Source organism: Rousettus aegyptiacus, unplaced genomic scaffold, assembly GCF_014176215.1.
Source record: "Rousettus aegyptiacus isolate mRouAeg1 unplaced genomic scaffold, mRouAeg1.p scaffold_m13_p_15, whole genome shotgun sequence".
NCBI classification, from domain to species: Eukaryota; Metazoa; Chordata; class Mammalia; order Chiroptera; family Pteropodidae; genus Rousettus; species Rousettus aegyptiacus.
In genome coordinates this window covers 58821866-58846771 of record NW_023416290.1, presented here as the reverse complement: position 1 = coordinate 58846771, position 24906 = coordinate 58821866, and the positions used below count along the sequence as shown (strand labels likewise).

Below are 24906 nucleotides of genomic sequence, written 5' to 3'. Positions count from 1 at the left end.
ACGTGTTGGCGTGTGCTACACGGATGGACTTGGAAGCGTCGTGCTCAGTGACGGAAGCCACGGTGCAGGAGGCCGTGTGTGTCCGACGCCCAGAGGGGAGGCAGGACGAGGCTCAGGGTCCCCGGGGCGGAGGGCGGGAGGCATCGGGGAGCCATTGCTGACGGCAGGCGGTTCTGTTGGGGGCGATGAGAGCATTCTGGAATTACAGTGGCGATGGTCGCACAACACTGCGAATGTCCTCAAAGCCACCAAGCTATACGGTTTAAAATGGGTAAGATGGCGAATGTTATGTTATATGAATTTTAATATGATAAGAAAAACCTGGTGCTGGATCACGTCATGCATATTCATGAACCCAGAGTTCCAAACTCGGCGCTGAGCTCGAAGGCGCCAGCAGACCTCGCCTGGAGGTTGGTCCATGACCAATCAAAAATGACATCTGGGCTCCCAGCTTATGCCAAACAGGGCCACCAGGCCGCGGGAGACCCGGTCCCGTCCCTGGTCTTCCCCAAGCCGCAGAGGGCGCCGTGGGAAGCCGCCCGCCTCGGGCCTTACAGAGACCAGATGACAGAAGTCTGGCTGGTGGCGGGAGCCCAGCAGCCATGGGGAAGTGCCACCATTATGTCACCAAAGACGGCAGCCAGCACTCTGCGTCTGGCACAGTCTGAGATCCCAGATACGTGCAGTATCTTTAAGAACAGAGAGCGCTTTTCTACTTATTTTAAATTGTGGAAGAATTGATTAGAGAGGCCCAGCAGCCCTGGGGTCTTATCTGCTCGGTTTTCAGCAAGCTCACCCCTAATTAATTGTCCTGACTTGGCAAAAACTGAACCTCGGTGGGGCGCCAGTGTTCAGAAGTGGCCTTTCACATGTCTGGGGGATTTTCCGTTGTCTGTCACTCGTTGCATCGGGGGCTCGTGCGTTCCCAGCGAGGGCGTCACGCTGGTCGAATGAGAGCCGCGGGCTCGGCCCAGACGCCTCGCCGAAGCACGCGGGGAATTTCACTTCTTAAAACAAAGTCGACGTGTGCTCCTCCAGGTCTTTTCAGACGCTTTTCTTGGTGAAAGGAGCGTCCTGGGATTTGTTTGGTGTTTTCAGATCACAGCACCGTGATGTTTGCTCTTCAGCCTGCACCCTGTTTCATGAACGTTAAAATAACATTTCTTTTCACAGAGCGTGGTGACTGTGATTTAAAGTAAACACGGGAGCATTCCCGTAACGAACTCCGGGCCAGAACGCCGACGTCTGACGTGTCAGACGTGACCTGTGGGTGCCCAGGCTGGGAATGTTTTCCCGTGTAACAAAAAGCCACGTTATCACTAAGAAGATATAAACAGAGACTGTAGCTGTCCCTTCGGAACACTTATTTTTAATCTCTATTTTACTGTGTTTAAAGAAAGGCCTCTGCGGCGTCCGCGTGGGAAGCCGTGGCTGCAGAGGGTGCGGGCGGCTCGTACACGGGCGGGCCCGGGGACCTGGCAGGCGTGTGCCTCCCTGTGTGTGTCCCCGGGGCCGCGGGCTGGCTCCCTGTCTCCCGGGAGGGCTGTGACACTCAGGCGTGCGGCGTCACCCGAGGAGCAGCGCTGTGCGTGGCTGCTGCCCGCGAGGGAAGCCCACGGGCGTGGACGGCGGGGCCACCGCGTGCCGCTCGGCTCTGGGGGGCGGGCGGCCCGGCCACGCGGGGTGAGCGACGAGAACGCCCGGGCCTGCGGGGGGCCGTCGCAGCCGCCGGCACCCGCCAGCCCGCTCTTCGCCGGGCATCGTCCTGGGTGCTGGGCTGGGGCCCCGAGCAGCGCCGGGGTGCGGCTCCCTGGTGCGGGGAGAGAGCCGGCGTTGCTGACGGGGGCAGCACTGGTCCAGGGAGGCGGCGTTTGGACAAAGGCCTGAAAGCCACGGGCGTCTCTGAGGGTTCCGGGCAAAGCAGAAGGCGCGTGCCGGGGCCCAGGGCCCGGGTGGGAGCCGGTGGACCGCGCCTGCCTTCGCCGCCCTCCTGATCGAGAGCGGGCGCCGCTGGGGGCTCTGAGGCCGTCCGCCTGTCAGCCTGTGTGGACACGAGGCGACCAGTGAGGACTTGCGGCTTGGCCCTGTGGGCGGGGGGGGGTGAGGGGAGGCGGGGTGAGGGGAGTTGGGGGGTCCGGTGCGGGGTCCGGGTGTGAAGATGGGGCAGGGGGGTTCCGTCGGGGCTGCTGGTGAGGACGTCGTAGCTGTGACGTCTGTGACAGTCGGGCGGAGGCAGCATTCGGCCTGAGCTGTGGCCTTGTCACGGAGACGGACACTCCCGGGGATGTTAACAGGGGGGTCCCCACGATGCCAAGCGGGTTCAGAGTTGCGGGGCGATCCGGCTCACCTGGGGGAGGGCAGAGGGAATGGAGCCCGCGAGTGTGGACGGCTCTTTTCAGGAGAGGCCTGAGGAGGGGAGCGAGGGGTGAGGGAGGGGTGTGCGGGGGGGCGGGCTGGCAGGGAGGGGCTGGGTGGGGCGCGTCAGTCCGAGGTGTGCCGCGGACACCAGGTCTGGGTGCCGAGAGGGCAGCGGGAGGCTCGTGGGGACTGGGGAGGGGTCCGGGGTGGTCAGGGCGGAAGCCCCCCGGCCGGGCGACGTCCCCACGCGAGCCGTGGGGCGGGGCGGGACCGCGTCCTGGGGGGCCCAGTGGCGGGCGCGTGGCCGGGGCTGCGATGGGCAGGGCCGAGGTGTGACCGCGTGACGCGGTGCGGGACTCTGCGAGGGCCGCTTCGCTGGCTCGGCGGGGGCACACGCCTGACGGGGGCCGACCGGGGACTGGAGGGCGAGCCGGCGACCGGCCGTGGGGGGAAACGGGACCCGGAGTTGGCCCGGCTCCCGGAGTTGCCGTCTCTCGGGCGCCTCGGCCCCGGCGCGTGCTCCAGGGACGGCGTCCCCGGGCGCGTCTGCAGGTTTCCCGCGGCGCGCGCTCCTCCGGGCGCTCGTCGTTGCCGGGGTCGCTCTTCCCCGGTGGCGCTGGCTTCAGAGCTGGTCCGTGCGTTTCTCGCACGTCTTCGAGGGTCTTGTCTCTCTGTCTTGGCTCATTTGACACAGGAGTCGTCGCAGCCTGTTTGTGCTACAGGGAATGACCTGCTGGTGGGGGGGGGGGTCCTGCGGGCGGGAGGCGGGGCGCCTGGCGGTGCCCACTGGCGGGCACAGGTCTGTGGGTGGGGGCCGGTCCCTGCAGGGCGCCCTCTGTCCTGTGAGAAGCTCGGAGATGGCTTTCGTCCCCCCGTGAAGCCGAGAACGAGTCCGATGCCCCCGCCTGGTTTCAGGTGCCTGCACCACGCGGGGATGTGTGTCGGCATCGCAGGGGGCCCGCCCGGGCCCGGCAGCTCAGGTGCGTTTGGAACCTTGACCTGTGAGCGCAGGAGCCTGCGGCTGCGGGTGTTCAGGCCAAGTGCGCCGTGGCCAGCTGACCTCAGCACCGCGAGCCCCCCGGGCTCCCGGCCGACATTCGGGTCGTTACCGCCCCCGATGATGCTGAGCCTCCGAACCCAGCGGTCTGGGTTTTAACCTCAGCATGTCCACCTACTAACTGTGTGACCCTAATAATTAGCTTCAGCCCATCCTGTCGATGAAGGAGGGCCAGTGATGGACCGCTTTGTGGAAGGCCTGATGCTGGTTCAGAAGATGACTCCAGCATACCTGTCCTGCATCCCACGGCAGGTGCTGAGGAAGTGTGGCTCCCGCGCGGGTGGCCGGGCGGCGGGGTCCCACGTGCTGGCTCTAGCTTAGTTCCAGTGAGTGCCGACTGGGCCCCCACACCCCCGGACTGCAGCATCGTGCCGGGGCCGGTGCTGCCCTCCGCCTCGGGGTCCACGGGAGGACGTGCAGACCGCCGGGGTACACGGCCGTGCGGGCGCTGGCATCAGGCCGAGGCCGCTGGACGAGGTTGTGGTGTCACCGCGTGTCTCTGGTTGAGCCGATGGAGCAGAAGCGGAGAGGGGGGAGTGTGCAGCCCCCCACATGTGAGGCCCCGGTGTCTCTGGGCACTGCGGTGACGTCCGCCGTAGCTCTGCATCTCGGGGGGGGGGGCGGGGACCGGGGTCGCAGAGGGCGAGGACTGTGACCACAGCAGGGCGGGTCACACGGGGGCTGGTCCTGCTGCACAGAGGGTTTGTTCCCCTGGGGAGATGCAGGGGCCCCCTGGAGCCGCGGAGCGTGGGGCCTGGCGGGGAGCGGGGAGGGGCGGGGCTGGTCCCGGGCCGGTCAGACGGGAGGAGACGTGAAGTCGCTCTGGGCGGAGAGGGTGGCCGCTGGGGCCCCATCGCGGGGTCGCGGCCAGCGGGAAGGAGCCGCCCGCCCCTCCTCACCGGCACCCAGGTGTAACACCACCGCGGTCCGCGCTCGCGTCAGAACGTGCGGAGCGGCTCGGCCCCTCGTGCTGCGCGTCCTGTTCCTTCTCCGCTGCCTTTTCCTTGGTGGCCACGCGGAGCCTCTCGGTGGTGGACGGGCGCCCTGCGGCCGGGGCAGCCCGGGCCCCCTGTCAGTGCTCCGGGACGGGCAGGCGCGGCGCCTGGGTCCTGAGTGCCGCGGGTTGTGCGTGAGCAGACGCGTGGAAGGCGTCGTTGGGCTTTGCGGCCGACCTGGTAAAAACAGACGTTCGTTTTTCTGCAGATGAGCAGAAGGCTAAGGCCTCACTCAGCAGCCCTGTGGGACGGAACTAAAATTGCGGCTTTTTGTTCTCGATGTTAATTTTCTTCCTAATTTTTTTTCTTTTAAAATTTATTGCACCTCACAAGCTAATACCACAAGAGCAGGTGTCAGGGGACTTGCGTGAGCCGGAGAAATCCGAATGCTGTTTATTCTGAGCCCATCGCCGAGATCGAGGCTGGAGCTCAGGACTTAGTGCCCGTGGAAAGGGTCCCGGCCCTGGGGGCCACTCAGTGGCCACGCCTTCGTTGGCAGAAAGGCCGAGCAGGTGGCGGCCAGCCCTGCTCCACTGCAGCTGAGTGAGAAAGTCAGCTTTCCGAGCACCGAGTCCACACCCGCACTTGCGTGAATGTGACACAAATGGACGTTTACACCATGGGGGGTCAGATGTGCTCTCAAGAATAAGCTTTTCCTTCCCATTAAAAAAGAAGAAACTCCGGTCCACAGGCCGGGACGTGGCAGGGACCGACCGCCCCAGCGAGCGGCGGGGGCCTGTGCGGACGGTCCACAGGCCGGGACGTGGCAGGGACCGACCGCCCCAGCGAGCGGCGGGGGCCTGTGCGGACGGTCCACAGGCCGGGACGTGGCAGGGACCGACCGCCCCAGCGAGCGGCGGGGGCCTGTGCGGACGGCACCCCGCATCAGTGCCGCCGTGCGCCCCGCAGTGTGCAGCAGCGCGGGGAGCCGTGCGCGCATCGGGGCCCTCGGCGAGTGCGTGCCAGGGCGTGTACGTAAATGAGGTGGTTTTGTGCCACCTCAGAAATGATTTGACTGTGCAGCCCGCAGGGATGGAGAAGGGGGACCCCGCTCTGAGTCAGCTGAGCCGAGCGAGGAGCAGGGTCCTGCTGAGGGGTGCCCTGGGGCATGTTTATAAGTGAGTAGAAACAGACCTGAGGTTTTCTGTTCCTTCTGTGCGATCCCAGTATGGGTTCCTTTCATTTGGGGTGTAAAACCCAGGCTGCGGCCTGAATCCTGTGTCTCGAGTCGCGTCTGCCAGCGGCGGTGCAGGGGAGAGTGCGTGGCGAGCCTTGATGCAGGGACCCCTGGCTTCTCTCCTGCGCTCGGCTGGCGGGCAGCACGGGCGGCTCTGGGGCTGGGCGCGCCCGCCCCGCGGCGCACGGCCGGCGGCCACCCGTCGTCTCGCAGCTGGTGGAGTGACCCCCGCCTGCCGCCTCCACCCACCTGCCCGCTGCGGGGCCGTGGGCAAGGGGCTCGCGCTGCAGGCCTCCGCGTTCACCTGTAAGGCGCACACGGGAACGCGACGGGCCCGCCTCGGATCGTGAATCGGGCGGGTGTCAGTGTCCCCCTGGACGTCCGTTAAACGGGGCGATGGCTGTGCTTGCATCTTGGGTTTTACTGCCTTTGGCCCCGGGGGACGTCAGACAGTGAGGCGGAGCGATGCGTCCAGGGCCCGTTCGCCCTCCTCCCGGAGCTGACTCATAGCTGCCCCTGGGTTTCTTAAAAAACCGAGGCGGGGAGAAGAGCGGAACGATCTCGGGGGTGTCCCCCCACCCCGTCTCGCCTCGCGGCCCCCCCGGGGGCCCCCTCAGGCGTGGGAGCGCCGGACACACGCGGGGCTGCGCCTGGCATCATTTTGAAACTTCTCCGCCTATTTGTGGGCGTCTCTTCATGTAATAGCCGCACGTGTGCAGTGCCAAGAAATTGTCGTCGTGACGTATTAATCCAGCCGCTGCCGACGGGCGCGTGCGCCTGGGTCCGTCTCCTGCCGGACACCGGGGTGAGCGCTCGTGTGTTCAGGTGTCTGCGTGGTGTTTTAGGGTGAGTGCCGAGGTGCAGAGTTACGAGACTCCTGAAACACACTCCAGAACCACCTGGCTGGAGCGAGAAGGTTCATTTCGTCCACGTTCTCAGAACTACCATGATTTTCAGTTCAAATTATAAGAGTATTTATAATTTTAATTTGTGTTTCTCTGACTGAAGGCTGCTGTGTTTTCTCGTCGGTTGGCTGCTAGAGTTTCCTGGACGCTCTGTCTGTCCACGTACGCTGTCTGTTTTCCTGCCGGAGTTTTTGGTCCTTAGGAATTCACAGACTCTGTACATCCAGGTTTATGTCCTCAGGTCTGTGAGTTTATTACGTCACAACATTGTCTGAGTTCATTGAGCTGTCAGAGAAGCTTCGAAAGTCTGGCGGGGTCCAGCTTGTCTCTCGTGACCTGTCCTTTTCGGTTCTTTGCTCCCACCCTCGATTTATTAAAGGTTGTTACATTTAAGACCGTTCTCTGGATGTTTTGTTTCGCTTCGGAATGTTACATATTTACAGTTTGTGCCCATTTGGAGTTTGTTTTGTAATAAAGAAGCGAGGGTGTTCACCTTAACTCCTTCCCCCTCAGGTATCCAGAAACTGGTTATAACTCCGTTCCCGAGCGCTGTCCCTTGGAGTGCAGTCCCACCGCAGCCAGCCCAACTGTCCCAGGGGTCTGTCTGCTCACGCGCGACTTCTCCTGTGGGCTTTCTGCCTGCCTGCTCCTGAGGGTGGCGACCTCCCTGGGATCAGGGACGGAGCAGGCGCTCAGGTAGTGACGGGGTAGAATCAGAGGGCGCCCTTGCAGCCGGGGCTGGCGCACGGTCAGGCCTCAGCTCTCAGTCGCGAGGCTGAACTCGGCGAGGTGGCGGCGTGGGCCACCGTCAGTGCACGCGGCCTGAAACCTGTCCTGTCCACGGTCTCCAGGGACGTGGGGCAGCTTGGCCCGTGAGCTGTTTTCCGGACCCCTCGGCTTCCCGTCTGTGCCGCGGTTGCCTGGTTCGGGTGGCAGTGTCGGGTTGTGAATCGGGGCGTGTCCACCACGAGTGAGTGTGACCCCGAGAGCCTCGCATTCCCCTGTTCACTGGCTCCTGCCTTCGGCAGTCGCTCAGCGCCAGACACTGTCCCCGCCCTGGTGACGCCCGCGTGTGGGCGGAGGAGGCAGGCACTGGCCAGACGTGAACGACACGTGTGTGGAGACGGGACACACGGGTCCTCCTTCCTCCCCAGCTTCGGCCGCGTGCTGCCCTCGCTCGGCCAGGCCCTCGGGCCCCTGCGCTAGCGGGGACCGCGGGGCCCGCGCCCGCCGTCCCGGGGCCAGTGCCGCGGTGCCATAAAACCTTAGGTGCACGAGTATTTCTTTAATTCCTCGTGTTTGTTGCGGCATTTCTAATACTGTCACGTAAAGACAGATGGTGGGTCAGAGGGGACATTTTTAACTTACAAGGGGAATTTCGTGAAAACAACTTTTATAAGAAAAAATTTGTTTTTCTTCTCACGCGTCGCAGGGGTGGCTTTGGGAGCCCTTTCTCGAGGAGATGGCGTTTGAATGATGGTTGGAATTTCAGGTGGATCCACGGCAGCTTGTTTGGAAATCCACTCTGGACAGAAGTCTTTGAAGTTGCAGGAAACTTGAGAGCGAGCTGCCCGCCCGGCCCGAGGGTGGCGGCTGGGCTTTCGACGCTGGCCCTAGGCCGCACACGTGTGCACTGTGCACAGTGCACGTCACTCACCACGGCGAGGTGGTATTTTTAGAACGTTAGTCATTCAACCACGGAGGCTGGGCGAGGCGTTCACGCCTCCCGCGGGGCCCCCTGCACCCCCGGCCGCGCCGTCACCAGCACGGCTGCCCCCGCTCAGGGCGCCTTCCAGGACCCCCTCCGGGTTTGCCCAGCACCAGGCCGACACAGAGGGGACTTTCCCAGAGAATTTTTACCAAGAGAGGAAGAAACGAGAGGCTTACAGGAACTGCGTGGCTGTAGATGACACATTTCCAGAGAGGCTCTGTGACCCCATGGTCGGCTGGCTCCCCACAGGCCGCCCTCCCGCAGCCTGCCGGGGCTGCGTCCCCCACTCCCCCCCTCTCGTTTCCTCTTCTTCCCTCAGCGGGAGGCACTGACCGGACCTGCCCAAGGGCAGGAGGGGTAGAAGCCACCGTCCCCCTGAGGGTGGGGACATGGCCTCCTGTTTATCATGACATCGAAACCCCTACTGGCTCCAGCTGACACTCTGGGTTCCAGAGCGTGCTGGTCACAGACGCTCCTTCCTGATAGTGACCGTGCACCTGTCGGCCTCCGCCCAGGCCAGGACCTCCAGGGGCGTGGGTCCCCCGTGCCGTCGCGAGCCCAGGGTGCTCATGAGTAGACCTGGAGCGGAGACCGCGGAGGCCGGCAGTGAGCGCGGGCTGCGCAGACCGCGTCCGGCCAGGCTCCGCGTGGGCGGGACCGGCGGGGGCGGCGGGGTGCGGCCCGGCACCCCGGGAGCGCGGCGTTGCCGTGTGAGCCTTGCCGCAGGCGCTGCCCGGCTGCCGGGCTCTCTCGTCCCTGCAGCCGCCGGAGCAGGCGCCCGGCCCGCGGTCGGGTCACCGCACAGGCTGCTGCGAGCGTGTGGGGCGCGGTCCCGCCAACCCGGGGGCCGTCCGCGGACCTGCCCGTGTAGGCAGCAGGTGGGTCCCGTGAGCGGCGGCCACGTGTCCGGGGTGCTCGTTACACAGCACCTGCTTCCTCGTCTGCCCCCTGCAGCACACGGTGGAAGCCCGTGCGGGAGGCACAGCCCTGGGGGGTGGGCCCGCCCAGCCACTGCCTGGCCGGGGGACCCTGGCAAGTCATCCACCCCAGAGCCGCTCAGTCTTCCTCACGGGGACATTCAGAAGCCTAAAGGAGCTGACGTCCACACGGGGCTTGGCCCAGGTTATGGAGTGGCTGGGTGACCAGCCCTGAGCTGTTTCTGTCACTGTCTTTTGCCCAAGAGAATAAAAACAGCTCTAAGAGGAAAGCGGGCGCACGGTTTTGAACGCGGATGCCCGCGTCGAGGTGCGAGGCTCTGCGGTGGCCTCGTGGTGTGGGGGTGGTACATCTTCGTCTTGGTCCCGCTGAGACCGGCCGCTGGCGGGCCTGGCTCACGTCCTGCAAGAGAGCCTCAAGCTCCCACCCAGACCCGCAGCGAGCTGGTGGCACAAGCCCAGGTGACAACAGAGTGGCCAGTGACATACGGAGCCTTCAGGACACCGTGGTCACCAGAGCCGCTCACTTCAGAGCCAGGCTGTTTGTTTATTTAATGACTGTAGTTTAGATTTTTCTTAAGGAACATGCAAGCCCGCCAGGAGTGAGCCGTCATATGGAGTGTTTGTTTTCGAAGGTCACAGAACTCGTCACGGGGCGTGGCGGAAGGAGTGGTCGGGTTGGGGGTGGTGACAGGAAGCGGGCACTTTGGCCTTCTAGGAAGTCTGGGTGCCGCCTCCCCCCTGGCTGAGCCCCCGGCCCTGTCTCGGTGGCGGCATGTCCCCAGCACCCGCCTACGGCCGGGCTCACCGTCGATGACTCAGAGCAGGTTGGAGGGGGAAGGGCGAGTCACTCCCCCACACCCCCGGTTTCCAAGGTGACTTCCGGCTCCCAGTTCTGTGATTTAGTGTGTGGTACGTGTCACCTGTGGTCAAGGCTGCTGTCTTGCCCGCCGGCACGGGCCGGCGCCCGGCTGGCCGCACAGGGACACACGGTGGCAGTTGCAGTAGGAGGCCGGCCGGGGGGGTCCGTCGTCTGCCCGTGAGGGTCCAGGTCCGTGTGCCCGGCCTCGCGTGTCACGCGGATTTTTAAAATTCACTTCCACGTGCTAAGTGTCGAGGGACCAGCGGAGGGGACGCCGCGTCCCCGGACAGCTGTGACCGCGGCTCTCTGCCCGTGGGGCTGGAGCCATGAGAGCAGCAGGCGATGCCGTCAGGCCTTATCAGGATGTCTGGTTTCTGAATCCCGACTCCGAGCCTGCGTGGTGCGCGAGTCTGGAGAGCCGGTTGTCATGGCAGCCGGTGCATCGTGAGCTCACAGCACATCAGGGCCCGGCGTTCGCAGGGCAGCCATGGAGACCAGCCGGTCAGGTGCCAGCTTCCCCGATGGGCTGTGGCCCTCGTGGGCGCTGGGCGGCCCAGCTGGGCGAGTCCCCAGCACCTCTCAGACCGCTCCACGCCCCCGACCTGGCAGCCTGTCCTGCCCTCCCTCCGCCCTGTCCCTACGAAGTGGCCGCGTCTGTTCTGCCCCGCCACCCTGAAATAAGTTGGATGCAATCAGAAGCCCCTGGGGAGCACTGTTCGCGGGGTCGCCCCCTGCAGGAGCGTGCAGGGGGGCGGGGGGCGGGGGCGGGGGTGCCGAGCAGCTGCAGCCCCGCCTGTTGGGGACCCTCCGTGCCCTCACCCTGCCAGTCGCCCCGGTGTCTTGCCCTGTGTGCGAGCCCTGCCCTCGTCTCCTTCCCGTGCTCGGGGGTGCTGGGACGAGAGTGTCACCTTGTGAGGGGGCAGGCGTCACACAGCTCTGTGACCCTGCTCTGGGAAGCCGGCGACAGCCCCGGCACGTGAGGACGGGTAGTGGCAAGCGCGCCCCCCGGGGCGCCTGTCGAGAGCGCCGTGACTTCCCGGCTGCTGTGGCCTGTCACTCACACAGGAAGCTGGTTGCTCATTCACCGTGTTTCCCTTTCACTGATTGAGATGTGGTTCTAAAAATGGAGTTTTCTAGCACACGAGTGACGTGGTCGGCAGGCACCGCGCTAGCTTCTCCAGCTCGGGCGCCCTGTCCTCAGGACTCACCCTGGCCGGGAAGCCAGACCCATCGCTGGTGCTGAGGGGCCGGGCCGGCCGCCACCATGGACGCGTCCCCGCGGCACGGCCGGGGTCCCTTTCAGCCATCGCCGTCCAGGGGGCTGGGCGAGAAAGGGCTCACCCCGCCAGCCCACGGAGGCGGGACTGGCACCCACAGAGGCCGCCGGACACCCGTTTGGGACAAAACCGAGGGCTTCGTCGCCACGAGGGGCAGAGGGGCTGTGCCCGCCGGCCTGGCCGCGGAGGGAACACGGGCCCGGGCGTCCGGTGTCCTCGCGGAGGGAAGAGCTTGCACTTCCCCTCGATGGAAGGGGGAGGCGTGGGAGGACCCTGGGGGCGGGAGCCTCGCTGGGCGCAGCCCCTGGTGCAAGGTGGGCATCTGGGGCGGCGTCTCTGCCGAGCAGGCGGCGGGAGCCGCGGCCGGTTCATCCCGCGCCGGCTTGGGGGCGTCTCCTGGGGACGTCGTCCCACAAGCCACCACCTCTGCGACATGGCCACTCAGGCTGTCGTTTAGGCAGCAGAGGCGGAGGGCGCCACAGGGAGCCCGTGGGCAGGGAGGTCGGCCAGGGCACCGGAGCCCGCAGGGCACCCTGCCAGGCGGCCGCCCCGGGCTTCAGGCCTCCCGCCCTCCCTCCCCCGTGACGTCTGTCCACTGCATGTCTGCCGTCACAGCTGCTCAGCTCCTCCCGCAGGGCCAGTGACGGGAGGTGGGGTCGGAACGGGCGGCGAGCTGGGCGTCCGGCGAGACGGGGCTCACGGTGGTCCCCCCGGCCGCGCCTTTCCCGTGCACGCGGGGGACTCTGGGCGCCGGCGCTGCGCTCGGGGCCCCCCGGGGCGGTGTTTGCGGGTCCTCCTCCTCATCCCGGCACCTTGCACTCGGGGCTTCCCGTGAGTCATGACAGAGACCCGGGGTGTCTCGGGACGGAGGCCCAGCGGCTCGCGGAGCGTCCTCCCCCACGGTACGAGGTCGTGGGTCCTCTGCCTGTCCCCTCTGCTGGGGAAAACGGCGGCAGCGTTAGCTCGTGACTCCGCGGCCGTGTGCTTCCCCACGACTCGGTGTCGTCCTCGTCAAAGGCTAGCAGCAAGGAAGCGATGCCTCGCGGAATTGCGAGGTCTGTGAGCGCGGCCGCTGCAGTTTTCACGCCGCTCTTGTCGATAGAGGTTAGGGACGTGAACGGGCGGGCGGTCCTCCTCGTTTCTCGTGGCGGCCGCCCTGGAAGGAGCTGGTGCTGGGGTCGAGGGAAGAACAGGCTCGACCTGAGAGATGGGGCCCGCGGCCTGAGCCGTGCCAGCTGGTCGGATTTGTGTAAGGCGAAACCGTCAGCATCTGCCTGGGGACAGATGGCGGCCGACGGGGCGGGAAGAAGCCCCGGTTTGGAGCCGGGCCCCTCAGCCCGGCGTCGCCGTGATCCGTGGCCGGCTTCACTTTTCAAAAGTGACAGCTTTGCTGCTCCGTGGCCAGGAGGCACGATTTCGAAGTGTGAGGAAGGACTTTGTCACCGGGGGACCCCGTCAGTGCGGAGTCCGTCCCTGCAGCCAGCCACGGGGGCCGATCTCTGTGGCTCCGCCGTGGACGTTTCCTGAGGCACAGATGCAGCTTCCTGTGGCTGACCCGTGTTTCTGCATTCGCGAGATGCCGCCCTCCTGCTGGGTAGGAGGCGTCCCCCCGAGGACAGGGACCAGGGGGCAGCGGGCCCTCGGTGCTGAGCACGGAGCGGCTCTCAGTCCGCGGGGAGCACGCCGCGCCCAGCTGGGCAGCGGTGTCCACGTCTCGGCGTGGTCAGGCCTGGGAGGGTGAGGGGTCACGTGGGACCTGTCGCACGTAGAGCGGTAAACGCACCTGACGCACCGGGTGACGACCTGCCCGCAGACACTCTGCTGGGACGTGACTCGGCTGCTTGGTCCCCGGCACCCTGCTGAGCGTGTAAGGGGCACACGGGTGTGCCTCCGAGGGGACGGAGTGTTGTGTAAGTCTGTGCATTTGTCATCTGTGAAGTCCCCGTGGCTTAGTGGCGAGAGGCCCGAAGGCTTCCGGATGTCCAACTCCGCGAAGTTAGTAACCTTTAAAGCACGTTCGTTTTCTCATCGAAAGAAAACAAAAAGGAATTCAAGGACTCGGCTTTTCTGGGTCAGAAATACAGCAAGAACAGCTAGCGTTATTTTTAGTGGACTTTTGTTTCCGGTGAGCGTCAGGATCGAAGTACTTGGAATTTTTTTTTTTTTTAATGAGAAATTTTTTTTGAAACACATTTGAATGAAGATTAAAGCATTCTGTTATTGGAAGAATATTTGGTTTTTTTCCCCCCCACTAAAGTCCCAGTTTTCATTGTACCAACAGAATTACGGAAAATTTTAATTGGCATGAAATTTTTTTCTGTATATGGAAAAAAAAGAAAAAGAAAGGGCCCCCCCTGGTTAAATCAACCATCGGGGGGCGTCACGTTGATGCCTGGGGTCCCGTTAGCCTTGTCCTCACGGCCCCTTTGCCGATGGTCCACGCGGCCTCATCTTCCCTGTCCCCCACGCGCGAGGCGGGCAGAGACGTGCGTGCCGGACAGGCGCGGGGCTCCGAGCGCGGAGGCTGGGTCCTGGGCAGGGCGGTGCTGGGGCCGCAGAGATGAGGCCGAGGCTGCCAGGTCGTGGACACCTGCGCGTGCCTGCCCGTCAGAGCCGGGTGCTGGGGCAGGTGAGCTCAGACACTCCGGCCCGCGGTGCGGAGAACGGGTGAGGGGGCGCCTGGAGGCCGCCACCAGCCCCCAGGACCGAGGGGGGCCCACACCGAGGCAGGGAGTGATGGGGAGGAAACCGTGTCTGAGAGACGAGCAGGCAAGACCGTGAAGAAGGCGGGAGGAGTCGCGGTGCTGGGCGGGCGTGGCCTCGTGGTGGAGGCCGACCGTGGGCGTGGGGGGGGGTGGATGCCATGGGGGGGGATGCCAAGGGGGGGATGCCGGGCGCCCTCGGCGAGAAGCGACGGGGGCTGGAGGGCAGAACGCGACTTTGGGAGGATTTGGGCAGAGCAAGGAGAGGACCAAGGAGGGGGTGGTCTGAAAAGGGAGGGCTTGGCGTGACGTCACGTGCCACCAAGGCCGGGGGGGACATGCTGGGGGGCATGTAGTGAGGGCAGGATTCCTCGAGCGTGGCGGCTAGGGGGTGTCTGTGACCGGGTCTGCTCGGTGGGGTGCGGGCGTGAGTTCAGGTTTTCTCTGGGACCCCGTGACTGTGGAGGAGGCGAGAATGGAAGCGCCTGAGGGTCACTGATGGCAGGGGGAGGGTCGCGGGGAGGGGGGGGCTGCCCGGGCACTGGGGGAGCCCCCCACCGCCCCAGCGCTGCCGTCCCAGGCGCTGCCCCGCGTCAGGAAAGCCGGCTGTTTCCCTGCCTGACGGTGACCTTTCTGTTCCAGTGCTCACGCCTCCTGCACCGCCACCACCCCCCATCCAAGGATATGCCTTCAAGCCTCCGCCGAGACCCGACTTCGGGACCTCCGGGAGAACAATCAAGTTACAGGCCAACTTCTTTGAAATGGACATTCCAAAAATTGACATCTATCACTATGAATTGGATATCAAGCCAGAGAAATGCCCAAGGAGAGTTAACAGGTATCGCTTCCTCCTTTATTGGTCCTGATTTCTGTGTGGGATCCTTGCATGCAAACGCAAGATTGTAAACTCCTCAACCTCTGATTCTCAGTGGATCCTTCTGATTTTTTTCTCGAGGAAGTTTTGGTTGTGTTTATTTTTTGAAAAACTTTTTTTTTAAATCAAGACGCAATGAAATACACGTAAGTGCGACTCATGAGTTTTGACAAAATGCACGTATGTGCCCCCCACCCCCAGAATGTTGCCTCGTGCCCTCGTGCCGTTGACCCCAGCCCCCTAAAGTCCGCGCTCTGGTCCGTGTCGCCGCGGATTCATCCCCTGCCCGCGTACACGGATTCGTGCAGCCTACAAAACCCTCCCCCTTCATCCTGCCTCTGTCGCTGGGCACAGTGATTCTGATATCGACCTGGATCGTAATGTGTGTTAATAGCTGCTTGTTTTTATCGCTGAGGAATATTTCATCATGTGAGTGCTTCGTGATTTATTTATTCATCCTCTTGTTAGATGCTTGGGCTGTCAGGGCTTTGCCATCATGAATGAAGCAGCTGTGAACATACTTAAAGTCTTTTTTTTGTGGACGTAACATTTTCACTTCTCTTAAATAAATAACTAGGAGAGAAATTTCTGGACCGAAGGGCAAGAGTGGGTTTGGCTGTGGAAGAGACGGCCAGCTAGTTTTCCAGCGTGGCCGTACCCTCCTTTCGGCAGAGTGGGAGACTTCCCGTTGCTCCACATCCTCGCCAGCACTTGGTGTGGTCACTCTTTTTGTTTTTTTGCTGTTTTGGTGGGCGTGGAACGGTTTCTCACTGTGGTTTCATGTCCATGTCCTGCCGAGTCGAACACCTTTCATGTACTTGTATCCATAATTATATTTGCATATGATGTTATAATATTTTGTTTCTGGAAAAGTGTCTGTAGGGGTCTTTCCCAGTTCTGGGGGGTGCGTGTCTTTTGGTTACTGATCCGTAGGAGTTTTCGCTGTGATCCAGGTGCAAGTCTTTACCGGGAGTGTTTTCACACAGCCTGAGTTTAGTCATTTCACTTTCTTAAGGGTGTCCTTAATGTCAGAATTTTAAAATTTTGATGAAGTCCTGCTATGAAATTTTGAAAATGGTTATTACATGGCGTGGTCTAAGAAATATTTGCCTACCTGAAGATTACAAAGAACTATTCTTTTTTCGTTTGTTTTTTTTTTACAAAAGTTGTAGTTTGGGCTTGTATATTTAGGTCTGCAATCCATCTTGAATTAATTTTTGTGTATGGTGTGCAGCGAGGGTCTGCTGAGAAAACTTTTCTTTCCTGCTATTTTAAACCTGTGTTTTCTTTTTTTTTCCTCAGTCAGTTTTGCTGGGGGGTTGTCAGTTATGTTCATCTTTTCACAGAAAGTTTTTCACTTCATTGATTTTTCTCTTTTGCTCATTGATTTTTGCCCCATTTTTTCTTCTCTGATCTTCACGTTATTTTCTTCCTTATACTCCCTTTGAGTTTCGATCACCATTTCAAACCTTTCTTCTTTTCCAATCCATTTTTTTTAATGCTATAAATACTCCCTGTAAGCCCGGTTTTAGCTATAGCTCCCTTATTTACGACACCAACGGTTGGATCACTCAGCGTGACCCATATGCATTAGTCCAGACTTTTTAGAAGGCGGTTTCTTGTATATATTAAAAATAGTGTAAACCCCTTGACCTACCCATTCGAAGAGTCCCCAAAAGACGTATCTCCAAAGAGACGGCCCCTGACAGTTATCGGAGATCCTTTCCACATGTGCTTACCGGAAAACGTGTTTCTGAGCAAAAAAGTGGGGGCACAGCCGGCTTGAACGGCTTTGTTTTCTGAAGGTCCGAGATGTTTTAACGTGTCTTATGTGCTCTGAGCCGCCTCGAATGGGCCGCTCGTGTGTGTTTGACTTTTCGTGAGACACAGACCGGTGCGAATCTGTGGTTTGGGTATACTCTCCGAGCCGGGGTGAGGGCGTGGCAGGCACGCACACCTTCCGGGCTTCCGGGCTGGGCGGCGGCAGCCGGTTTCTTGTGCCGTACAAACCAGGAGTTTGGTTTTATGAAAATAGGCATGACTAAGGCTTCGTCATCTGGCAGCAGAAAAAGGCTGATGGTGATTAAAATCGGCTTTCTGTGCTTGACTGTACTTCCGCATCCCCAGTGTAGTTTCACCGGAAGGTTTTAAAGTTACTCAGTGTTTAGAAATTGCCTCAGGGCAGACAGCCAGCAGCGAAGGTGGGGCCCGCGCGGCAGGTCGAGGCCAAGGCCAGCCCCGGCCCGCAGGCCAGCACGCTCCGCTGCTCCCGAGGCGGGGCCGGCCTGCGGGCTGCCGCCTGGTTAGCGTGTGAACCTTCAGGGTCCTCTGTTTTACTGTTGATTCTGATGGGCTTTGGCTAAGGTCCAATGACACAATTATAATCAGTCAAAATAGTATGGAAAATGTTGTAAGTGAAGTTTTCGTGCAGGCAAAACCTACGTGCCAGGGCCTCGCCATAGTCCTGCCTTCCACCCCTGCCGGCGACCAGCGGGCTCAGGAGACCCCACTCGTGTGACAGGCACTGTGCCGCTGGGTGTCCGCCGGTGGACAAGACAGGCCGGGGGCCCGCCCCTGGGGGCCCGCCCCTGGGGGAGGGAGAGTCCGGCCAGCCAGCGCCCGCGCTCAGGGGGCGGCTCAGAGGGGAACGGGAGGCAGAAACGGAGGACCCAGTCCACGCCGGGGACTGGTCCTCGCCAGGGGCGTTCTCAGCCCCCGCTCGCTACCTGCCTCCCCTTCCTCCTGCGTCCCCCGGTGTCTTCATCCTGGGTTCCCAAAGCCTCGTGCAGAGCACGTGGCAGGCGCGTAGTAAGTTCAGCCCGGAGGCTTTGCATGGGCCAAGAGGAAGGTGTCATCGAGCACTGTGTGCTGAGTCATCGTGAACCCGGCCCCGTGACCCTCGGCCTCTGTCTGCGCAGGCGGCCAGTCGTTCACCGCAGAGCCATCCACCGCGTGGGAGGGGCCGGGTGTGGGGCAAGGTCCGTGTTCTCGGGCCGCCTCCCGTGTCACTCAGGGTGCAGGGATGGGGCTGTGCTGGCCTCGCCACCTGCCCGAGGGACCTTCCTGATGGCTCACAGGCAGAAGCGCTCTGCTCAGAGGCACAGCTTGGGCTGCGAAGGAAGGTGTGCCTCTCATCTTTCAGCCGCTCTGTCCTTGGCCCTCTTGAGCTCGGTCAAGCGGTAACACTGGGCAGGGGAGAGGCGGGGGACAGGGCAGCGGGACCGTCGTTCGTAGCCCGCTACTTACCTTGGCCACTGTCCACTGGAGCGAGTGCATTGGCCCAGGCTTTTTGAAAGGGGTGTGTGTGTGTGTGTGTGCGTGCGCGCGCGTACGTGTGTGTACGTGTGTGTGTGCCTCCCTTTGACCCAACAGTGCTGCTTCTTACTATCCCAAAGAGGTAAGATGTACAGGGATGTCTAATTGTAAAGGCGAAAAAAAAGAGGAAAGAGAAGTCCACCCACGTGTCGCCTGTAGGGCTGGGTAGACGGACGTGCTGCGGAGTGCCTGCTGGGGGGCCGTCAGCATCGTGACGACAGTGAGACGGCACCTCACGCTGCGGACCCCGAGTCTGGAAACAACGGGCAGGTGTGTCCTGTGTGGTTTGTTGATGTTACATTGTAGTACCTGACGCAGTAACGTCTCTTTCGGGGCTTGACGGCCACTTTGTATACAGTGACAAGGGAAGTTCTCAAAGACATGCAGTGAGGAAACAGCAGGCTCCGAACCCATGCGTTCGATGCCAAATGTTTAATAAACGGTGATGCCGTGTATTTCTTTCACATACCCATGTGCTTAGTCACGTGCATGGGTTTGAAACGGTCAGGTCGCTTCCGAGAAGGGGATGGAGGCGAGGAGGTGGTCCGGGCGGACTTCCGGCGTCATCCGTGTTTGAATCTTACAGTGAGAATGTATTAATGCGAAGCCCGTGTCACTAGAAATTAAAAAGAGAGAGCGTCCCGCGATTACAGCAGAAACGGCAAACGAGCCGCTGCGGGCGCGTCTGGCCCTCTGGTCAGCGGGTGCGGTGGCCCCAGGAGGCGGCGTGGCATCTCGTCGCTGCCGCGTGCCGCGTGCGGCCGCGCATCTCCGGGGGTCCTGGGTGACATGCAGAGGAGGGCATCGGCCTCGCCGGTTGCCGTGAGGAGCAGCTGAGCCGGGCGTGGGACGCGCCTGGCAGAGGGCCGGGGCCGACGGTCTCGCCGTCGCCGTCGTCACACGGTTGCGTTTGTGGCACTGTGTGCAGACGGACGCGCAGAGCGTGCACAGAGGCCGCTGCCTGCCGAGTGTGGACAGGGGGCCACCTACCCCGGGGAGCTGTGCGACCTCGTTTCCAGGGGTCACACTCGATGCTAAGGAAGAACTAAACTGGGGACGCCTGTAACTGGGGTGTCCCCCGGCAGGTCCGCCTTGCTGGGGAGCAGCCGGTCAGGAGCAGTCACTGCGGCTGGGCAGAGGGGCCTGCGGAGCTTCCGTTGGGGAATAAGAATGTTCTAGAGGCGGACGGTGGTGGCGGTTGTTCCGTGGATGTACTGAATGCTCTTGAACGTGAAAATATGCTTGAAATGGCACATTTTATGTTATTCTTTACCATAGTTAAAACAGAGATTGGAGGGAGGGAGGGAGGAGGAGGCAGGTCAGCTGCCGGGAGCCGCCCTGTCGATGGGGGGCGGGGCCTCTGCCCTCGAAGGAGCTGCCATCCTGCCATTGAATCCGAGCATCTGCGTCTCGTTTGCACAACATGATTCAGGCGATGGCACCTTCAGCCCCCACGAAAGTGGGCTGCCCAGGCCTGGGCCGGGGTGCGGCTGGCGACGAGGCATTCTCCTGGCCGTGGGGTGTCCGGGGTCGCCCGCCCCTGGCCACCGGAGCAGGATTGCTTTTCCTCCGCGCGGCGGGTCCTGGTACTGCTGACCTGACAGCCTCCTCCTCCGAACCAGCCCCGGCTGAGCCCCTGGTGTGCCGGGCTGCCTGGTGCTGGGCGCTCCTGGCGGGCAGGACCGGACTCCTGTCCCGAAGGCCCCGTTACGTGTGGACAGGCGTCCCCTGTGGCACGGGCTGCGTTGCGTTGCGCTGAATACCAGACGTCTGGTCGCCTCGGCTCCGGTGTTTGGACAGTCTGCCCCGTCCCCCCTCTGCTGCGACTTCTGTCCCCGCGAGGACGCGCAGATGCCCGCCTCTGCCCCGTCCCCTCTCTGCTGCGACCTCTGTCCCCGTGAGGACGTGCGGACGCCCGCCTGTCTTTCTTGGGCTCTCGCTTCTGTTCCCGGGCCTCCTCGCCCGTCCCGGCTCGAGCACGGTGTCTTCGTCACTGCGGCCTGCACACGTCCGGCCCGGGGGTGTGCTGGCCAAAGCCTCCGCCCGACTTACTTCCAAGTACAGTTTAGAATTGGTTTATTAAGTTCCATCAAATAAAAATAAACCCCTCCGGATCTCTTTTTTGGGATTGAAAGAATGGATTTGCTTGGGAGAATTGAATATTATGGGCCATGAATGTGGTATGTTAGTTGGCGGTTCTATTTTCAGCATCTTATGGTGTTTCTAACTCCCGGATAAAAGATGGGTGTGTGTCGCTTGAAGCCCGTTGTCCCCTGTCCCTGCGTCCCTGTCCGTTTAACTCCAGGTGAAACCATCCCTCGCTGTAACTGGGTGTAAGCAGGACACTTTGGTTTGGCTGCTTTTCTCCATTCTCAGGGGACGGGGTGCCATTGGGTTGAGGCTCGCCCAGAAACCGGGAGGAGAGAGGGGAGGTTAATGGCCATTGGTCCTGACAACGTCAATACGTCACAAGTGACTGACTTATACTATGTTGCATTATGTAATGAGATAATGTAAATCTGTGTTTCCAGATGTGACTGTCCTGTGTGGCCAGACCACTCAGGATTCCTCTGCTGCTTTATCAGAGTGGCCACAACCCACGACTTCTCATAGGGGAAGAAGGAAACAACTCCATGTTTACTGCTAGAAACCGAAGCTTTGTGGGGAGTCTTAACTTTATAGAGGTTGAGAGGGTGGGGGCCTCGGGCACACCTGTCCACCTGGCTCTCCAGCCTCTTCCCTCGTTGCATTTCTGCCTGAGACTGAGCTTCCCGGGGCTTCCTTACTGAAGTCGGTTTACTTGATGGTTGACTTTGCCATTCTGGGCTCTTGGTCCTTAAGCGTCGCTCTGTCTCGCCTGTCCCTGACGGTGTATAGTGAACAGGAGAGTGAATGAATCAAGACTTATTACCCAGGGAAATACGTGCGTTTGTTCAAGAAACATTTATGGGGCATCCGCTGTCTGCAGGACCCCGGAGTTAACACAGAAAAAGGCAAGGAGTCTGTCTTCCGGAAGCTTCCAGTGTTCCTCTGTCGGTTCGTCTGGGTTTTTAACAGACGTGGTCGCCCCGTCCACCGACTGTGGCAGGTTTTCCTCCTCGCAGCCTCTGCCTGGCCTGCGGCCCAGCAGCCGACGAGGCGGCCCCGGAGCCGCGCTCTCACTTAAGAGCGGTTCCTTCTGTTCCTCGCTGGCAGATTTAAAATAAATCGTGAATGGGTGTGGAATTTTATGAATGCTTTTCTCCCCCCCTACGTTTTTGAGATGATCGTGATTTAAAAAACTTCTTTACATTTCATTTTTGAAATACAAATCAACTTTATTGAGATACAATTACATGCACAGCACATCCATTTTAAGTGTATAGTTAACGAATTCTTAAAAAAATGGATGCATCCCTGTGACGCTCATTGACACAGAGGTGATAATCAAGGTGTAGAACGTCCTGAGGGGCCAAAAACTGTGGCGCCCCTTTACAGTTGACCCTTGACCCTCGCTCGCTGTGGGTCCCCTGCCCCGCGACATCCGCTGAGGTGCTTTCTGTCAGCGTGGATCGGTTTTTGCCTATTAGGAAATTTCATATAAATGGAATCATGCAGGAAGTACTGCTTTACGCCTGGCTTCTTTCCCTGAGCTGTTTTTAAAATACAGCGATCCTGTTCCCTGTACTAGTAATTCATCAATAGAATAAAAGTATTCCATCAGAATGTCGTACCATAATTTGTCCACCGGTTAATGGACATTCCCGTTGCTTCCAGTCTGGGACTGTCGTAAACATTTGTATACACGTGTTGATGTGGTAACGAGCCTTCATTTCTTTCGTGTAATGATCGGGTATTGTGAGATGGCGCGGTGTATACACGTTGACCTTTGGAAGAGATGGCCAGACTTTGTTCCCCTTAAGGGGTTGTGTCATTTGACATCCCCAGCAGCAAAGCGTCAGAGTTAACTGTCCCCATGCCCTTTTGCCAACCCCTGGTAGGGCGGGTCTCTAACGTTAGCCATTCTCTCGCAGGTGTGGGATGATGTTTTGTGGTTTTTTAGCATTTCCCTGATGACTAATGCTGAGCGTCTTTTCATGTGCTTATTAGCCATTTGTGTATCTTTTTTTGCAAAGTGTCAGTTCATATCTTTTACCTGTTCTTAAAACTAGGGTTGTGTGTCTTATCAGGTTGTAAGTTTTTACACACACACACACACACACTACGCATGCAAGTTCTGTATCAGGTGTATATGTGGCTTTCAAATATTTTTTCTCAGTCAGTGGTTTGCCCTTTTCATAGCGGTATCTTTTAAAGAATCAAAGCTTTTAATTTTGATGAAGTACGCTTTATTATTGTTTTATTTTTCAGTTGATTCTGTCTGTCTTCTAAGAAATCTTTGTCCCAGGGTTCAGAAGATTTTTCTCTTTTGTTTTCTTCCAGAAGTTTTATAGCTTTAGCTCTTACCTTTAAGTCCGAAATTTGTTCCATGTCAATTACTTTAATCAGTTAAACCAGACCTTTCATTCCTGGTATCTGCCCAACGCTGACACATTGTATTGTTTTTAACATGTTGCTGGGTTCTGTTTGTTACTTTGTTTCTGCATCTGTGTTTGTAAGGGAGACTGGCCCCTGATCACCTTGTCAGGTTTCAAGATGAAGGTTTTGCTAGCCTCACGAAAGGAGCAGGGCGTGCGCCCTCTTAATGCCTTTCCTGACAAGTTTGAGTTGGCTGGGCGACTTGTTCTTCGAACGTGGCTGGGGCTCCCCGGTAGCGCCACTGGTCCCCGAGTTGATTGTAAAGTCTTGACCGCGAAGACGGGGTCCATGAAGCTTGGGGGACGGCATGTCTCAGGTGGTCCAGGGTAGCGTGTGGCAAAGCAGGTGAGATCGTGCCCTGGGCACGGGTCAGGAACGGCAGAGATGAGGGTGGGAGGTCTCTGGGGCTTTACGCCTCCTGGGGCTGTGATCTCCCGTCAGCGTTGGAGCCGCGTGCTTGGTGGCACGATCAAGGTGTTTGGAGAAACTGCGTCTGCCCCAAGAGGGACTCCCCTCAAAGTCACCCGAGGCTCCAGCGTTCGCGTGGAGAGGTGAACACACACCCACACACCCACCAAAGGTTCTGATTTGGTTCTTGGCAGAAGGAGGTTGGAAGTCACCTTACTAAAAAGAGCCACAAGTCTTCTAAGATTGCCCGGCATCTGGCGCGGGAGAACGTGTCCTCGCATGCCGTCTCTGCCTCCGCTGACATTCTGCTCAGACTCTTCTCTCATTCCAGGGAAATAGTGGAGCACATGGTCCAGCACTTTAAAACACAGATCTTTGGGGACCGGAAGCCAGTGTTTGATGGAAGAAAGAATCTCTACACGGCGATGCCCCTTCCAATCGGGAGGGAGAAGGTGAGATCGTGGGGGGCTAGGGTGTGGGCGAGTCACACCGTGCACACTAAAGTGCCGTCCAGGGCCCTGAAGGCCATCGTGTTCCCCCTCCCCACCACTGACCACCACCTAGGAGGGGAGGCGCCCGCTGGCCCCGCGCTCCATCCCGAGACCCACGAGGTCCGCGTTCCGTGGTGGCGGGTTGGGTTCCGTGGCCACGCGGGAGGGTGTCTGGAAGCCACTCGGCGTTTACGTGTCTGGCACAGGCAGGCGTCCGTGCCAGACACCCCCACCCGGCGGGAGCCTGGTGGACCCGTGGGGATGGCGGGGACCTGAGGAAAAGCATGTTCGCGGGCGGGCGGGCGGGTGTGACGACGGCAGTGAAGCAAAGCCGACGTTCGGCGGTGGCCAGCGGCGCACCTGACAGCGTCGTCCTGACGCTCGGTCACCGTGGGAACGGTGGCTGTGTTAAAGTGTCACCTCCCGTCTTTATTCTGTCCCGGGCTTTATTTAAAATGTAACCCAATTTCTGCCCGGGAATCGCCACCTCTTGGCCCATCTTTCCACAGACGGTCTGCGGCTCCGGGGTGATCGTGGGTGCTGTTTACAAGGGCAGACACTCGGCTCAGCAGTAATCTACCCACAAACTTAAAAGATAAAAAGTGCCTACCCCAGTGAGGACGGAAAAGCCGGTTCCCTGAGAGGACAGCCCACACAGTTAGCTTCTTGAACCCCAGGTCGCCGAGAAGGCGCTCGGAGCGTAAAGGGTCTCGGAATGCTGTCCAGTGACCTGCGTGTTCCCTGCAGGCATCGGTTTTTGCTTCTGTGTTTTTGCGATAATCTTAAGAAGCCGAAGCTCCTTTCGCCCGTCCGGATGGCCGGCGGGTGGTTTTGGCGCCCAGCGGTCCAGCTCGGAATTGCTGGGCCCTGATAAGCCTTGAGATCTGAGGGAGGGCTCACGGCAGGGCCCCGTGATAACGGCTCCGTACTGCGGGCTCCCTGGGTGATTCTCAGAGGTGGCACTGGCGCCCGGCCGGGCACTGCCTGGCCCAGGGCGACCGACGTCGGCATTCCGAGTCGGAGGGAGTGCCGGGACCGTGCTCCTGTCGGCCGAGCAGGGTAGCCCCTTGTAAGGTAGTATGCCGCGCATTTAAAATTGATGGATAAAGCTTGACGTTTAATTTGTGCATTTGTTTTTGTTTAAAGTTTGTGTGAGAAAGAGAAGCATCAGGAGTCTGTTGACGGTTTCCTCTGCACGGGTTTATGATCAGGCAGGAGGAGGGGTGCGGGGACACTTCCCCTCAGAGGGGCGGGGGAGCAGTGCGGCACCCCCATCCGAGACGCGTGGCCGCAGACGGTGACAGACGACGGCACAGCTCCC

The 24906-nt window shown here is 60.4% G+C and overlaps 1 protein-coding gene across 7 annotated transcripts in view; it reads left to right on the top strand.

The window, feature by feature from the left end:
- Positions 1-24906, top strand: part of AGO2 (argonaute RISC catalytic component 2) — a 78739-nt gene that overhangs the window by 18982 nt on the left and 34851 nt on the right. For 6 of the 7 annotated variants that reach the window (XM_036233070.1, XM_036233067.1, XM_016133583.2 and 3 more), the window contains exons 2-3: positions 14622-14817; positions 23426-23546. In XM_036233070.1, the coding sequence (XP_036088963.1) occupies positions 14741-14817; positions 23426-23546 (198 nt within the window). In that variant the 5' untranslated portion in view covers positions 14622-14740. Of the gene's footprint in view, positions 1-9995; positions 10014-14621; positions 14818-23425; positions 23547-24906 lie in introns of those variants that run through there. The other variant, XM_036233068.1, reaches the window with a different exon arrangement.